Source organism: Procambarus clarkii, chromosome 30, assembly GCF_040958095.1.
Source record: "Procambarus clarkii isolate CNS0578487 chromosome 30, FALCON_Pclarkii_2.0, whole genome shotgun sequence".
NCBI lineage: Eukaryota > Metazoa > Arthropoda > Malacostraca > Decapoda > Cambaridae > Procambarus > Procambarus clarkii.
In genome coordinates, this window is record NC_091179.1 from 15,764,606 (window position 1) to 15,783,256 (window position 18,651).

The window sequence follows — 18,651 nt, forward strand, 5'->3', positions numbered from 1 at the left end:
CAAAAGAAGGCACCAAACCGGGAAGGCTATGTAGCACCATCAAATACGCAAAATAATCAGAGGGCGCTAAATATCACCAAGGATGCCAATACGAGAACAAAAACGCATAAGGCGAACGATATCAAAAGTATCCGAGTCACCAAGAATTCTATCGAGGGACAGGTGACCGCGAGGGGCGGTCGGAAAGCAAGACATACGCTCGTCCTGGAAGTCAGGACATTCAAGAAGGACATGCACGACCGTAAGAGGGACAATGCAACTAGGACAATAAGGAGCAGGGCGGCGCTCCATCAAGTGACCATGGGTTAAGCGAGTATGGCCAATACGCAACCTCGCCAGAGCTGTTTCCCACCGCCGGTTACGGTGGAAGGAGGACTGCCACGAGGAAACACAACATTTAAGAGTACGTAGCTTGTTACCAGTAACAGACAACCAAGAAGCCTGCCAACGGGTAAGGACTGAGGAATGGATAACCAGGTAAAAGTCGGAATACGGAATGCCCTTACGAGAGATGGGACAAGAGCGGACAGCTTCCTTGGCGGCAGCATCCGCACGCTCATTTAAAGACACACCAATATGGCTGGGAACCCAACAAAACTCAACCGACTTAAATTTACTATGAACGAGAAACAGCCAATGCTGGATCTCGACAACCACTGGATGAACTGGATTAAAGGACCCGAGAGCCATGAGGGCACTACGAGAGTCAACAACAACTACAAAGGAAGACTGACAACGAGAAAGTAGGAGACGAAGAGCATAGAGAATAGCATAAAGTTCCGCTGTAAAGATGCTAGTCTCCGGAGGCAAGCGACACATATAAGTGCGATCAGGAAAAACAACAGAGTAGCCAACACCGTCCGCTGACTTAGACCCATCGGTGAAGACAGAAACGGAGCGGGAGTGAGAAGAAAAGTGCTCGAGGAAAAGGCGTTTGAGAACTGTAGGAGGGGTAAAAGCTTTAGTGATGCGAGTCAAGGATGTACAAAACCGCGGAAGAGGGACCCTCCACGGGGGCAAAGAAGGAACAACACGAGGAGAAACATCAGAAATACGAACGGAAAGAGAATCCTGCAGGCGAGATAACCGGACAGAAAGAGGGAGGTGGTGAAGAGGAACAGGAACCGCAGGAGGGGTAAAAGTTAAAGCACGACAGAGACGAGAGGAAGGATGTTGCAAGGACCGCGCAAGATACCGAAGACAGTAGCGACCACGGCGGTCCTGGAGAGACAGGAAGCCAGTGTCAACATACAAGCTAAGGACGGGAGTCGAACGAAAGGCACCAGAACTGAGGCGCAACCCAGTATGGTGCAAAGCATCAAGACGGCGAAGAGTAGAAGGAGAAGCAGACGAGTAAGCAGGGCAACCATAATCGAGCTTAGACAGGACGAGAGAGGAATGTAAAGCAAGGAGAGTGCGCCTATCTGCCCCCCAAGAAGTATGGGACAAGACCCGAAGGAGGGTAAGGGACTTAGAGCACTCAACACGGAGGTAAGAGATATGGGGAGACCAAGACAAACGAGTGTCAAGGAATAACCCTAAAAGCTTCGCGGAATCTTTGTATTCAAGGGGATGACCATAAAGTGACAAAGAGGGACGAAGAACAACCCGTTTCCGCGTAAAAGTCATGGCACAAGTCTTAGAAGTAGAGAACTTGAAGCCATGACCTGTGGCCCAAGACGACACGGCATCAATCGCAAGTTGAAGCCGGCGTTGAAGGAGAGGCGAATCATCACCCTGACAACAAAGGGTAAGATCATCGACATAGAGAGCGGAGAAGACACCAGAAGGAAGAGAGGAAAGAAGACCATTGAGGGCAACCAGAAAAAGAGTAGTGCTCAGAACACTACCCTGGGGCACACCTTCGTATTGCTGAAAAGGGGGAGAGAGAGCGGTACCAAGGCGCACCCGAAAGGAACGACGAGAGAGGAAGCTGCGGAGAAAGAGAGGGAGATGACCACGAAGGCCAAAAGAATGAAGTTGAGATAGGATATGATAACGCCAAGTGGTGTCGTAAGCCTTTTCTAGGTCAAAAAGGACGGCAACAACGGAGGTCTTCGCAGCAAAAGCAGTACGTATATAGACCTCCAAGTTCACCAGGACATCTGTCGTGCTGCGGCACTTGCGGAAACCAAATTGAGAAGGGGAGAGGAGGTGATGGTGTTCCAGGAACCACATCAGACGAACGTTAACCATACGTTCAAAGAGTTTGCAGACACAACTTGTGAGAGCAATAGGGCGAAAGTCCTTAGGGGAAGTACCCAGAGACCCTGGTTTGCGAACAGGGAGGACAACGGCATCGAGCCAGTCCTCAGGGACTGACGACGACTCCCAGATCCGATTATACAGACTCAGTAAATACTGAGACGTGCTCGGAGGGAGATGGCGAAGCATCTCATAATGAATACCATCGGAGCCCGCCGCCGTAGAACCGCAGAGGGCCAGGGCAGAACGAAGTTCAGAGAGAGAGAAGGGATCATTATAGGGAAGCTGAAGATGAGTGCAGAAATCTAAAGGACGAGACTCAAGGACAGGTTTACGAAGAAGGAAAGATTGGGGAAGATGAAGACCAGAGCTAACAGAAGAAAAGTGGGAACCCAGTTCGGAAGCGACCTGCAACGGGTCCGCCACAAGAGTATCATGGAGGTGAAGGACCGGTGAAACATCGGGAACGAACTTACCCGCTATCTTGCGGATACGCTTCCAGATCTGGGCCAGAGGGGTTTCGGACGTAATTGTCGAGACATAAGAAGCCCAACATTCACGTTTAGCCGTACGGATGGCCCTACGGGCCACCGCACTCGCTTTCCGAAAGAAAAGAAAAGAATCGGTCGTCTGCCTACGGCGGTGCTTCTTCCAGGCTGCACGCTTACAGCGGACAGCCCGAGCACAGTCCGCATTCCACCAGGGAACGCACTTCCGTGGACCCCGAGAGGAAGAGCGAGGAATAGAGCGGAGGGCAGCGTCGAAGACAGTGTCATGAAAAAGGAGGAGAGCGCGAGAGAGGGGCAGAAGGGAGAGGTCAGAGAGAGTAGCACTGAGGGAAAACAGGGTCCAGTCCGCCTTAGCAAACTGCCATCTAGGGAAAGAGAGGGAAGGGCGAAAAGAGAAAAAGGAAACAAGGATGGGGAAATGATCACTTCCATGGAGGTCATCAAGAACCTGCCATGTGAAATCTAAGTAAAGAGAAGAAGAGCAGAGAGAAAGATCAAGACAAGAAAGGGTGCGAGTTCGAGAGTCCAAATGAGTGGGCTCACCAGAATTCAGAAGAGACAGGGAAGAAGAGAGGAGAAACGGCTCAAGGAGGCGACCCCGGGTATTCGTCAGAACGTCACCCCAAAGAGAATGACGACAATTGAAGTCACCCAGCAGGAGCACAGGCTCCGGCAAGGAGTCTAGGAGGTGTTTCAAATCAGGAAGAGAGAGCGGGACACTCGGGGGGAGATAAATGGAACAAACTGTGTACCATTTCCCCACAAAGATACGAGCAGCAGAACAATGGAGAGGCGAAGGAAAAAGTAAAGGAACAAAGGGAACATCAGCCCGAATCAAGAGAGCAGAAGAATTAGAAGCCCCAGCAATGGCTGGGGGGGGGGAGAGAAAGGAATAGCCACGAAAACGACCAGGACGAGCACCAAGCATCGGCTCCTGGAGACAGACACAAAGGGGCGAAAACCGCGAAACCAGAAGTTGGAGTTCGAGGAAATTGGCGTAATAACCTCGAACGTTCCATTGAAGAATGGACAACGACGAGAAGAGAAAGGACAAAAACAGAGAACAAGGAAGAAACAAAGGCGAAAGACCAACAGAGCACGTTAAAGAATATCAGGGTCGGGATCAGGGTCAGCAAAGTCAGGGTTAGGGGGCATGGGTAAACTGAGCAAAGACGGAGGGAAGGAAACGGGAGAACAGATCAGAGGTGGGCGGGCAGGGTCCGGAGGAGGAGGAGGAGGAGGAGGAGGAGACAACGGAGAGGAGCAGTCAAGGACAGCAGCAGGAAGAGGGGGAGTAGAAAGAGAGGAGAGCACCCCAGCAAGAGCAGCAACCGAAAGGGAAGCAGGGGCCAAAGAAACCTCCATAGCAGGAACAGGGGGCGCAAGCACTGAAACGGGAGTGGAAGGAGCAACAGAGCCAGAAGGAGGAGCTGAGGAAGAAAGCGAAGCCTTCTTACCCGCCGGGGAAGAGGAAGGAGAGGAGCCAGGCTTACGCTTCTGACTTAAAGGGACCGGTGTCCCAGCAACTACGTACCGGGCAACGGATTCCAGTGTCTCAACAGGAGAAGCCGAACGAGAGCACACACGACGGCCGTTAGGAGAGCGATGGACATCCGCCCGCACCGACAGGCGGCGGGGAGAGCCGATAGATGGAGGAAGAGGATGGGAAGGAGGATCGGAGGGGGACGAGGAAGGAGACACAGAAGACACGACAGACCGGGTAGAAGGAAGGGGAACCCCAGACAGAGGACCAGGAGGAGGATCCTTCGGGAGAGAACCCAAAGGGACAGAGGAGGGGGCAGTGGGCGCATCAGGGTCCAAGGCCTGGAAACGGTTGTGAGTCTGAGGAAGGCGGGAAGGACGAGGAGAGGAAGAGCGCAACACGCGAGCATAAGAGATATTAGCATAAGGCGGGAGCCGGCGAACCTGGCGCCTCGCCTCAGGAAAAGATAAACGCTCCCGGTGCTTCAAGTTGAGGACGGCTGCCTCAAGCTTGTAATGGACACACGCACGGGAGAAGGTAGGATGGGCCTCACCGCAGTTGAGGCAACGAGCCTGGGGAGAAGCGCACTCCGACTTAGAGTGACCTTCGCCACCACACAAAGGACAGAGAGAGACAGTCCCGGAGCAGCGGAGGGCACCATGCCCAAACCTCCAGCACTTGTTGCAGAGCCGAGGAGAAGGAATGTACTCCTGGACAGAGCACCTGGCACCAGCAAGAATGACAGAGGGTGGAAGGGTCCTACCATCAAAGGTAATCTTCACAACCCGGAGGGGTTGACGGCGACTACCACGAGGGGGACGAGTAAACGTGTCCACCTGGAGAATAGAATGGCCCTGGGCAGCGAGGATATGTCGAATATCGTCGTGGCAGTCGCGTAGGTCCCGAACACCGGTCGCAACATGGGGCGGGAGCAAAATAGTGCCAACACTGGCATTCAACTGGACGTTCTTCGAGACCCGAACGGGGGTCTCGCCAAGGCAGGATAAGGCAGCCAAGCGGGAAGCAGCATCCTGAGAAGGAGCAGCAACGACACGCGTACCGAGACGAGTGGGGTTAAAAGTAATGGAGGCATCCACGGAATCAATGAGATGTCGATGAAGGGAGAAATCGTCAGGAGGCGCAGAATCAAGAGGGAGGAGATCAAAATATTTGGCCCACGAAGCGGGACCAAACAAGGCTTGATAGGTAGCAGAACTGGAAGGAATCGAGCGAGGGCGGCCGTGACGAGAACGGCGGTGAGAACCCCCAGAGAGAGAGGGGTTAAAAGGCGCAGTAGTAACAACGAGAGAAGGAGCCGCGCCAGGGGACGAGGTAGTCACCACTGGGGGCTTGGGGCTCGACCCAACCACAGAGGAGGGAGGGGAGCCAGGGGAAGGAGTCAGAGAGGCCAAAGGAGGAGCAAGGTCGGGGCCCAATGCAGCGGAGGCTACAGAGCCCGGTCTTCCAAAACGGACCGACTCGGGGGCTTGGTCGCCCACCCCACGAGCCTGAGAAGGTAAACCAGAAGAAGCCGAAGCAGGGGTAATCATCTTGACGAAAGAAGAATTCACTCACGAATGTGCCCCCACACCCACCATGGAGCCACAATTAGAGGCAGGACACCCAACAAGAAGCTATCGCCGATCTTGTCGGGGCCTCCTAGGGGTGCGTCGTGAGTATACGCCCCACAAACGCCACCTTAAGAAACCGACAGTCCGTCGAGATCGGGTTCAGTGACGAAGTGGGGATTGACAATAAAAGGTTCCCCTCGCTCTCGACGTCGGGTACTGCAGTTCTACGGGTGCAAGAGTATGCCTCCTCAAGCACCCGGGCGTCAAAATAGAAGAAGTCCAAGGGAAGAACCAGAACGAGCAAAAGGTCGGCAGGAAACGGCAAGCAGATAGGAGAAGAGGGGGGAGAAAAACGAAACAGAAGGAAAAGGAAAAGATGCCCAGCAGAATTGGAGAGGACGGCAGCAGGAGCACAAGGCTAGAAAAGGACAGGACTGTCCCAAGGAGCATCACACTCCGGCAGCCGCCCACCAAGCCCCCACACGGCGACAACGAGCTGAGCGGGGAGGGGGGGCGTGGGCAAGTGGCAACACCCCAAAACACCTCTTTTTTTTTTTTTTTTTTTTTTTTTTTTTACAGGTTTCCCCCCAGCCCCTTTTTAGCAGCATATTTCTCTAGAATTATCCGATTTAAAAACAAATTCTATAACTTGCGTAGATCATGAGGTTATGTGCATCATGACTAACAATTTAATCCTGTTACTGTAATATAAAATTATGCATACTGCCATTGATTTACAAGCGATATGAAAATGGTAAAGTCGATGCTTTTGTTTATATTGTGTTCTATATTCCAGTTTTTCTAACAAAGTACATCATATTACAGGTTTCTTCGAGTAATGAGGCAGTGTATAAATGTATGTAAACAAATGTATTTGTTTACATACATTTCATGTGAGGTTGCAAAAATAAAATTCAAAATTGTGTGTTAAATTCTACCTGAAAACACATTAAATTGGCTGGTCCTCATCAATACTTATTACTCTATGATATAGAAAGCTCAGTCAAACTTTTGGCGTGTGCTGAGTTAACTGCGCCATTTTTTATATCATAAAAACTTATTTTTCACTCCTTTCTATTTGATTTTGTATGGAATTAAAATAGTAGATATGAAAGTGCACAACTTTCTCCTAATACTGTATTAATTAATAAATCAATGTGTAGAAAAAAGGCATGAATGACTTTAGTTGCAATTTTCGTCTAAAATACACAAAGTTCTTTAGTGATTATATTATATTTTGTATAGTATGCACTCAAAACAACTACCAATTTATTTAATCACTTGAAATAATGGCTGGTTTTGAGATCAAAATGCATGGTTCCTGGCATACCACACCGACTATTTGTAAGAAATCACACTCACCACGTGATACTGTACTGAACACACTGGTAGGAGCTGCTATTGCGTTTGTTGTAGCACAAGCTGGTTTTAAGCCAGAACAGTACAAGAACCTTGCCCATTAATATCAGATCTTAATGGTCAGTGGCTCAAAAGAAAAAACCATTGAACATTGAGATGGCTAATGCTAATAAGAGGCTAGGACCCGAGACAGTAGTCAAACCATTTAGATTTTGGACACAAGGAATGCCAAGTATTCTATAGTAGTACAGTATAGGAATGTTGTACAAAAGTGTAAAAGGTAAAAAGGGTTTAAGAGAGATTAAAATACTGTATATATATATGTTTATACTGATGGAATTCCTTTTAAAAAGTGTATTAGACCTACTTGGCCAACCACCAGCTTTCAAGTGACCATCCAGACTGCAAATGTTATAACTTCAGTAAGTCCTAGATGATTTTCCAAAACATTATTACATGTACAGCATTAAAAGTAACTAATGTGACTGATGCCTTTATCCTACATATGAACAGAGGAAGAAAAGGGCGACAGAGAGGTCATTTTACTTTTGCAACACCTTTATACTCCAACAGCAGTTTTTTGTTTGTGACAACCCAGAACCAACGGATATACTTTATTATTTTTGGTTGGTTCTGCATTACAAAATCCTATCCAAAACAATCTTCCAGGGAGTTTCAACTCCCAATGAGTAAATGAAAATGTGAAGCATGAGCCCAAAACTCCCCATTTTGCCTTGGCTGTTATACCAGAATAATTGGCAGTTGCCTGTAATAAAAAAAAAAATGACCTGGACAGAATGATGACAAAGTAAACTGCTCACTGAGAGACCATTGATGGAGAAAGTGTTCCCAACTACCGGTAAGCGCTGCAGTGTTAGCAAGTTTCAAGACAAAATACCAGTGGGAGGGTGGCATCCATTTTAAATTTATAAATCTCAAAATATATAATACGGTTTTCTACAGGCTCATGTCAAACTTTCAAACTACGAAATGAAGATACAGTATACAAATACAGTGCAGTATACAAAGTGGAGTATTGTACTGTATACAGTAAAGTGAAAAAAATATTCTAATTGCAAACATATGGAGTAATTTAACAACATAAAACATCCAATGCATATACTGTTACATTTGCACAACACACACACACACATTGAGAAAATATAAATGCTGTGTGTGAATCAATACAAAAACTTAAACAAGAGGGACTGAATGTGTTATAAAACTAACATCAGATGGTTTACACAAACAGATAAAACATGGACAAATTATGAAGACAAAGTCCATTTATGAATGAGATATATTGATCCAGTCAATAAAGATAATACTGTGAGAGAAACAACAAATTTACACACTCAACTAGCAACTTCCATGATACATATTACATATACAAATATAATCTCTATCTTGGATTCCTTGTCTGGGAACCCTTAACCTGTGGGTAAGAAAGCTCCTGCACATTCTACAATTGATATTTCACTTACTTTTAAGTGTTAAAGAAGCCTTGAAGGAACAATTAAATATCTACTAAAGAATTCCACAAAAAAGATAACTGCATTTGATGAGTGTGTAATGAAGGAGAGATGGAACTGACGACAAAATGGTGATAATGCACTAAGTATAGATACTATCGACATAGTGGAAGGGATATAGTATTCATTTGACTTTCCACACACAAAGTCTTCCAAGGTGACCAAAGTCAAAACTGTCATCATTATTACCAGTTCCCACTTTCACAAAGTTGGAAGGTCCAGCCCAAAGGGAAAATAGGCAGCGATATCCTTCACATTACATAAGCAACAGAGAACCAGGACAGTCACAAAGGGGCCTAACATCAGTGCTGGTATTTTGTCTACTCTTTAAGCCTCTCTCCTTCTCATACCTATAGTTGCCTACCTCTGATGGTGCAGCCTCCTTTTGGTCTTGGTCTTGGGGAGGGGGGCCTCTCTCTCTCTCTCTCTCTTTCTCTCGGTCTCTCTCTCTCTCCCTCTCTCGGTCTCTCTCTCTCCCTCTCTCGGTCTCTCTCTCTCCCTCTCTCGGTCTCTCTCTCTCCCTCTCTTGGTCTCTCTCTCTCCCTCTCTTGGTCTCTCTCTCTCCCCCCCTCTCTTGGTCTCTCCCTCTCCCTCTCTCGGTCTCTCTCTCTCTCTCTCTCTCTCTCTCTCTCTCTCTCTCTCTCTCTCCTTCCCATCTTCATAACGTGACACTTGCTAATTGAAGTCAAGTAGCCTTTTGTATGCCCATTACTGCACCACTAAGTATTACATAGTTTGTACTTTTCCATTGGTTTTACATTACTGTATCTGCAAAGATTTATATGAATACTGCAACCTTCAAAATTCAGGTCATATCATGCTGGATCTGATTTAGATTTCCAAATAATTGTTTCTCATTTTTTGACCATTTATCACCAAATTTTTTGTAGGCATTTTATGATACAAAACATGTTCCAGCATATTCAGATATAAACAACACACAATGATTTTGTGTTCAAATCAGTATTAGTGCACAAAAATATACAAAACATTAATTTGATGACTTACTTTGAAGCACAGGTTGGCCTTTATGAACTTCTCGAGTAATCTTGAACTGGTGTTCAAAGTCCTCAATGCCAATAGTTAATGTCATTCCTTCAGCTACAGACTGTGCACTACCAACACCTAACCGAAGGCTACAATGCTGTACAAATCATTGTCAAAGATCATCATCCAAATCCTAATGTTTAGAACATTTCAATGTCACTTCTACCAGCTGATTTCCTTTCCTGCCATGATTACATTATATTATCCATAGTAATGAAGATGCTTTTACCCTTGTCTGGTGTACTCACTTCCTTCACTACACTATATGACTTCTGAAGAAAAAGACAATATAAATGCTTGAGCAAAGAGAAGCTAGAACCCACTCAAACACAAGAAACACAAGTTGTCGGCTCGTGTGCCCTAACATTAGGTCTGGATACCTCAATCAAAATATCAAACTCATTTGTACAATTATTATAGCAGATGTATAGATGCTTGGTAAAACATTTCTAATATAAAAATTCATTATTTCAAAAATATTTATAAATAAAAGAGCAAGATTTGTAAAAATAAAAGAAAAAACACAATTTGGTAGAAATTACTTAACGTGATGAATTGACAACCCAGATCACACCACTCTCCCATCCATAATCCTTTTTTTCTTTCTGTCAACAGGATAACCTAAAGGGACGCTTTAGTACAGTGGTCTATGCCACTAGCTCGCAACCGAAGATTAAAGGTTCGATTCTCTGAGTGGAACAGGTTTCCTTTCACAAGAAGCCTCTGTTGACCTAATAGTAAATAGGCAATTGTTGTGGGTTGCATCCTGGGGAAAGGCAGTAATTGGCCTGGCCTCAATGTTTTGTATATTTTTGTGCATAACTAATATTGATGTGAACACAAAATCATTGTGTGTGTCTGTGTACTCGCCTAGTTGTGCTTGCAAGGGTTCAGCATCTTTGGTCCTTCCTCTGAACTGTCAATCTACTGTTGTACAGGTTCCCGAGCTTTTTGAGTTCTATCATATCTACACTTGAAACTGTATGGAGTCAGCCTCCACCACATCACTTCCTAATGCATTCCATTTATTTACTACTCTCTGACACTGAAAAATTTCTTTCTAATGTCTCTGCAGCTCATTTGCGTACTCAGTTTTTACCTGTGTCCTCTTGTTCGTGTTCCACCCATGTTAAATAATCTGCCCTTCTCTACCCTGTCAACCCTTATCTAACCCTGGTAAATTGTGTTTGGCCTCCTGCTCCCTCAGTCTATCTTTATCACTTTGTACTTGCTTGAGTTAAACTCTAGTACCCATTTGTTGGACCATTCCTTCAGTCTGTCCAGGTCATCCTGTAGTCTCTTGCTGTCCTCCTCTTAGTGTAATTAGCCAAGTGTAGCTACAGGACGAAAGCTATGCTCGTCGTGACCCGTCTTCCCAGCACTCTGTCATATAACGCTTTGAAATTACTGACGGTTTTGTGTCGATATAAAAAACCTTAGACTGCCAGGAGCTCATAACCCACTAGCAAATCGAGTATTCTGACCACATGACCACCAGACTATTCAATCTCAACTCGGGAATTGGCTGGAGACCGTCAGTACTCCGGCGGTCGTCCCCACAACCTGGCCATGACTCTTCCTCGTTAAAAAAAAAAAATGGATGGTCGGGAATTGAACGCCGACCTGCATGAAGTGAGACCGTCGCTCTACCGTCCAGTCAAAGTGGTAAGGTAAATTGCGTGTGTGTGTGTGTGTGTGTGTGTGTGTGTGTGTGTGTGTGTGTGCGTGCGTGTGTCTTTCTACACACACACACACACACACACACACACACACACACACACACACACACACACACACGTGTATGTAGAAGGCCGAAAGACCAGAGCTCAACCCCCGCAAGCACAACTAGGTGAATAAACACACACACACACATTTGATAGAGTTCAATAGACTCCAGAATCTGTATGCCAGTTGATTGACAGTCGAGAGGCGGGACCAAAGAGCCAAAGCTCAACCTCCACAAGCACAACTAGGCGAGTACACACACACACACTTAAATGTTTCCCTAAGCTATAAATAACTTAAAAACTCTATGACCCCACCAGGATTCGAACCTGCACTGCCAGGCCAGCAGTAATTTGCTTTGTTACAAAGCACATTAAAACAATGCTACTTGTCCTTGCCAGATATTCCTCAATACCAGACATTCTACACCTACACAAAGTCCTGCACTTGACTGAAATGCATCTAAATCAAGAGACACGAAAAAGGGGCTTAAAGTTCGTGCTTTTCTTAGAATTACATAGACTCTACTTAAGTAAAGTTGGGACTTGATTAAGCTTTACCGACTGCAACTCTTTAACATTCAGTCATTTCAAAACGGTTTGTGACTCATCCCTCAAATAAGATTAAATGTCTTTCAGAAATCTAATGATGTTAAAGACTCTTTGAAGTCTTAACTGTTAAATAGCTATGAGAACTTATATGTAAAAAACAAAACAAAAAAAACATGCAATATACTATAGAATGTGAAACTTAACACATTCTTACACATGTAAAAAAATGGTAATAATTACAACTAAAAAGGTTGGCACTAAAATGTTACAACATACAGAGCTTTGGTTTAAATTATTACAAGCACATATACTAAAGATAAAATTCAACATATACATGAGATCTTGAACAAAATCCCTGGGATTCAATTTCACAAAACTAGAAAATCTCTATGGTTTACTTACCAGAGATGCATCTACAGTTATTCATAAAGACACACCCCTTCTTCTTATAGTGATGTTCCTGTTAGTTTGTTACATATTACAATATGCATGCTATACACAATCAGAAAATTATCATAAGAGATGAGCAATATGACTGCACCCAAAATCTGATACTTTCAACTTCCCCCATATCAAAATACTGCACATTTACTTAATTTTCCTTTTATGTCCTTTTTTTGTTTTCTACCTTTTAGTGTTATGAAAAGTAGAAAAAGAAGAAAAAATTTCCTTAAATTTCAGATCTATGTTAATTTAAGAAGATACTGAATATTGTCTAGTGTATTGGATAACTTAAAAAGCAATTTTCAATAATGAACTTGAAATGTTTTGCACTCAGGCAGTCTACTGCTACATTATGAAAGGCACTAGAGGTCAAAATAATACCTTAAATGCCCTGTAAACTGCAATAAAGGCCAGCTAAAATCTTAAGTGTACAGTCAACTACATCATAGCCAACAGATGAACAGGAGCAAGATTCATTGGTTCTAGACTATTGGAACAGGGGGATTTTTTCTCTCCAAAATGCTGTAAGGACAAAATTAGAGTACTGTACTCGCCCTATTCAGAGACCGGGCTACAAGGACCTTGCCTCCCGGAATCAATGCAAGGTAACCCAAATAAATTTTGGAGATTTCCTTAAAGATTTACAACACTTGGAGCTGAAAATCATATTAGTAATTAAGGGAGGATTTTCATACATCAAAGTGTTTTAAAGTTTCTAGTGAAGGTATGTTATATATATATATATATATATATTACTGTATACTGAGTATATATATACCATTATACTGTCTAAACCTTCTATTGCTTGTACAATAGAATTTTGAAAGATCTAATTATTTTCACATTAATACTCTATTTCTTTACAATAAAAAATCTTGGAAGAGGTGATATAGTTCAAATTATATATGGTTCGAGTAAGACGCAATTTCCTCACAAACTTAATAAAGTTTTCTGAACAGTGTTCACATATAAATTTCCTCAGATACTCAACTAAATGAGTAGGTCAAATATGAGGCATTTGGGTATGATGTAGTTTACTTTGTGTTGACTGGCTACTTCATATAAATGCTGGCAGTACACTATACTAGATAAAGCTATTGGTAAACCAAGATTTATATATTCTTTATTAAAATGTTGACTGGCAAGAAATGTTATAATGAAAAGGTTTGCATTGAGTATTTCTTCCATAGGTTATTACTGCACAATTTGTCCCCCCTACATGGAGAACACCAAACAACACCATAAAAATAAACAGATGCAATTATATGGAGGGAACATCAATATAACCATAAGAGATTTCAGATGTATTTAAAGTGATGCAGGTTACTTTTGGTAAATAGTTTTCCTAATCTCACAGAGACCTTTTTTATAGAAGCTTACATGATCTACATCATACAATCTTCAAGTACAGTACAGTATATCAAATCTACTCATCGTGTTGATTTGTCCTTAAAAACAAAAATTTTGTTTCCAGTTTTTGGTATTCTTCAGCTAGCGTGAAGCACTGAACGCAGGTCCTCTGGTAGGGCCATGAAGAGTGTCTGTAAATGGGCATGGAGTCTGTCGTGTGTGTGCTGGTCCACACACAGGGAGTTGGCAGCAGCCATCTTGGATCTCAGCCTCAGCACCATATCCACCACCTCCACCTCACTCCTACTACATACCCATCCACCTAGATCCTGCAAGTTTTCCCACACAATAATTAAATGGAAAAACATGCATAATGTATGCAAAATAAATATTTATGTAAATATGAATGTATGTATGTATACCGCATGGAGTACCTAGCGATGCTCAGGCCTGCCCCACACACCCTCCTTATCTTCCTTCACGCACGCACACATCTTTACATCATTTCAGTGGCGAGGAGTCAGGAAGGTGGCAAGGGGTCGGGAGGGTGGTGAGGGTTTGGGAAGGTGGCAAGGGGTCGGGAAGGTGGCAAGGGATCGGGTAGGTGGCAAGAAGTCGGGTAGATGGCAAGAAGTCGGGTAGATGGCGAGGGGTCGGGAGGGTGGCGAGGGGTCGGGAGGGTGGCTAGGGGTCGGGAAGGTGGCAAGGGGTCGGGAAGGTGGCAAGGGGTCGGGAAGGTGGCAAGGGGTCGGGAAGGTGGCAAGGGGTCGGGAAGGTGGCAAGGGGTCGGGAAGGTGGCAAGGGGTCGGGAAGGTGGCAAGGGGTCGGGAAGGTGGCAAGGGGTCGGGAAGGTGGCAAGGGGTCGGGAAGGTGGCAAGGGGTCGGGAAGGTGGCAAGGGGTCGGGAAGGTGGCAAGGGGTCGGGAAGGTGGCAAGGGGTCGGGAAGGTGGCAAGGGGTCGGGAAGGTGGCAAGGGGTCGGGAAGGTGGCAAGGGGTCGGGAAGGTGGCGAGTGTAAGTGAGTGAAGTTATTATTGATGATGATTGTAGATAGAGTATCTGGCAGTGCCCAGGTAGAAGATGGTTCCAGTGATGAAGGTTGTGTGCAGTGAAAAATGTGGAGTGAAAATGAGTTGCTTGTCACCCGAGCAATGCCAGGTACCTTACTCAAGTGTATATTAAGAAAATTATGATGAACTGGAGTTGATAGCAAAATGGAACAAGTAGTAAGAACTTGTAATAAAAAAATAATTTAGGTAGTAAACAAACTAGTCTAGTTAAAGCTCTAATTGTTGTCTTAAAATTTTCTATAATTTTGTATAGAAATTTCTAATTTTACATACTTTTGTAAAGGCAAAAAATTTTCATTTAAAAGAAAATATCACTTACTGCATCACATAGTGCCTGGAGGTGTAACTCGGAAAGCTTATCCGATACTTCCTGATGACGCGCATTAAACCACACGGAGAAGTTAACTGAGCGAAAGAATCGGCGATATAATCCTTCCCAATCTCCACGAATACCACTAGTCAGCTGTGGCCCATATAACTCCAATGTTGCCAGGAAGTCATCAGGGTTGAATGGGCGCAAACTTGGTATCGCCTGCATAAGTAACCAAGCATTAGACAAATTGTGAAAAAAAATTCTGTAAAACAACTTGTAAATTTCTCTAATGACAGCAAGTGAAACAAGACAAAATCAAAATCCGCTTCAAAATAAATATGGAAATCATAAACTTTATGCAAACTACTGTAAATGAAATGTTGGAGAGAGACGAACCTTATATGGAGATATATTCTTTTGTAAGGGCATAAGAGATGCCACATATCGCTCTAAAGGAATCATAAAGGACTGTGTTAATTCCAGCATGTGACGCCGCAAGAGCGCACTCTGCACTTCCACTGGACGACCTGTTTGCACCCCCTTTAGTAAGCGTTTAACAAGACCCTTAAAACAAAAAAAATACATCATTAGTAATTAAAAAACAATATATAATATTACAGATTCTTTAAATGTTTAGACAAGAACATCATTTGTCCCAAATGACTATTTACCAGTTTATTTTAGTTCATGAAAGTAAGTAATAGTACTACTACTTTTTAGCAGAAATTCTCGATATGAATGACAATCATATGCAATTATTCCAGAGACAATTTAATTATTTTTAGCATCTATTTTAAAATTCCTCATAGTTTAGATCTTACAGGATAATAATCAGATTTAAAATATGTACAACCGCTCATTAGCCAGTACTAAAGACTTTACTAAAGCAACTACACCAAATGTAGTTGTTGTTGGTTGTAGTTATATAGCAGGGCGCTTTTAATCAAATAATATCAACCAAACAGCACACCGACCTTAAGAAAGATGCTCTGAGAGCAACCTACCTTATCAGCCTGAAGGTGAGCTTTATACTTTGTGTATACACCAGGCTTCTGTTCTACCGTCTTAAGGGCAGAAGCTTTCTTCAGTTTATGTTTTTGAGTACCGGGAGAGCCTGAAAAATGAATTATGTAAAAATCTGTAGACCTGTATATGGTGGAGCATTATTTTAACACACGCACGTATATCAGACATATGCAAGTTTTTAAAGAAAGTTTGATGAGGAAGATTTCCGTCAGCCAAAGATAAAGGGAAATAAGAATGGGGGAGGGGAATGGAATAAATATTTTAAGAATAAGTGTGAAGTAAGATGAGAATAAAGATGGAATAAGCCTCTTAATGGACAGTGTGCTTTGAAGCAATTAATAAATTCAGCATTACATTTATGGTGCTTTATCATGGTATGTGTGTGTGAATTTTAGGTTTATAAGTTAAAGAGCTTGCCAGTAGAGCTGGTGTATGGCCTAAGTCATTACATTTACCACTGAATGGTGTAACTAGGCCTAACTCACTGTAGTGTACTTAAATACAGCCCTTATGCTGGCCACCCACTATTGGCCAAGGGCCCCTCACACTTTTCAAAGGACTTGAATGTCACATGTAAATGTGACATTTACACGAGACATTCACATGTGGTTTATCTTTTTGGTTTATTTTACATTTACACGTGGTTTATCTTTATTGTGCAACCTTTAATGTAATAATCATATTAATTATGACCCATCACTGAAATTATTATACAAGTAACCTGACACTGAATTACAAAGTACATAACTATTACAAGACTTATTATATTTTCTTAAATTCCTGTTGGCATTAATGTAACATTCCGAGAAATGAATAGAAAAATATTTATTGCAACAAACTTGAATAATAATAATAAAAAAAGTAGTCATTATTGATATTTAAAACCCACTTCATTCGAGAAGTTAAAGCCTTACAAGGTATTGTATGGGTACTGTGCCATGGGCTAAAATTCAGGTTTCATTCCAAATCCTTGTTACACACATAATGAATGCATATTTGAAGCTATCCCTGTATTAACTTCCCTAAAAAGAAAGAAATCGGCTAGCATAAAGTCAACAAATTATTCACAAATTTAAAACAAGTAAAAATTCATAATATTAATATAAAAACTCTCTAGACTTCAAATAAGAAGACATTATGCAAGAGGAAAGACTTGCTAGTATGGGCAAATCACACATGGCAGTGAACTTCATGTGTAGCAATAATATTAATACAAGGCACCAAGGCATTTGGAAAAGTTACCTATTGAATCTAATACTCATCTAATACCCAAGTCTAAAGAACCTCTGTTGAACCAATCTCTGTACAGCTCTGACCATACTACAGTACATCTATTTGTTCATGGTGAGCAACAGATCCGATGAGCTAAGTAAACATGTATTAACAAGTGGATACCAACTTGCGTAAAGCTAATGACTAATTGCTACTATCTCTAATTATCAATGTACAGTATTTACTCAACCTTGATACTAACCTGAATTATCTCCAATTCTTATTATATGTGGCCAGTGCTGCAGAGTTTTGGCAAAAAATGGATTCGTAACTCCAAGAATGACGTTAGGTGGCGCTGAAGTGCGCGTGGTATACTCCTTAAATTCAGAGTCGTGGATGGTAAAGAATGGCCGATAGTCACCACTAAATTTCAGAGGAGTGATAAGGCTGAAGAAAAAACATTTAATTTAATACCAAATACATGACATGAAAGAATATTACATTCACAAAGCAGTGTGTGTCTTAATTAATGCATAATACAGTATAAAATAATCAAAACATTATGTGATTAATGAAACATATTTAACCTTATTTTCTAATTAGAAAGTAATTTTAAATTCTTATTCGAAAAGAATAAATTTTCATTTTTATTTTTGTACATGTATTTTTTATCACTAAGGCAGCTGTTTAGTTTAGTGGCAATCTCAAAGGGTTACTACCCATTAATAAGCAATTACTTTTAACTAGGTACTTTTATGCACAAAAATAACATTACACAAACTTTACCAATATGAATTAAAGTATATTTACACACAAACCAAATAAAACAAAAATATATCCTAAGTCAACACGAACAAAAATGGCCACAAATGATTTATGTGCACTTGTTTTATTTAAGACTGTCTCAAGTTTCTGAATTTCTTTAACTGAAGGAACTTTCAACCAAACATTAATGTAAAATAATATTGCAATATTGGTGAAATGAGAATGTATATTTATTGCAACTATTTTAAGTGAGCAAATTAATAATGATATAAAAGTTAATGAGGAAATTATGTTGGCTTTGATGGAAGACAGTTACTTTCCAATGTTGTGATTATCCACACCTTACATCAACCATTTTTAAGTTCTCATTTAAGTTCTTATATATACATCCAGAATAGTGGAAACTCTTACACTTCCAAGTTACTCGCTGAAGCATTTGGAGCGAACCACACTACAGTACATATATAACTACAGGAGCTGGTGACTTCTCG

The 18,651-nt window shown here is 42.6% G+C and overlaps 1 protein-coding gene across 1 annotated transcript in view; it reads right to left on the reverse strand.

Annotated features, from left to right (window-relative positions):
• Positions 1 to 12,569: 12,569 nt before the first annotated feature.
• The window catches only part of LOC123765498 (protein DENND6A), a 38,517-nt gene continuing 32,435 nt past the window's right edge, over positions 12,570 to 18,651 (reverse strand). Inside the window, exons 7-11 of the mRNA XM_045754123.2 lie at positions 17,658 to 17,842; positions 16,162 to 16,271; positions 15,554 to 15,721; positions 15,164 to 15,376; positions 12,570 to 14,105 (exon numbers count right to left, since the gene is read on the reverse strand). Of these exons, the coding sequence (XP_045610079.1) occupies positions 13,914 to 14,105; positions 15,164 to 15,376; positions 15,554 to 15,721; positions 16,162 to 16,271; positions 17,658 to 17,842 (868 nt within the window). The 3' untranslated portion in view covers positions 12,570 to 13,913. The remainder of the gene's footprint in view (positions 14,106 to 15,163; positions 15,377 to 15,553; positions 15,722 to 16,161; positions 16,272 to 17,657; positions 17,843 to 18,651) is intronic.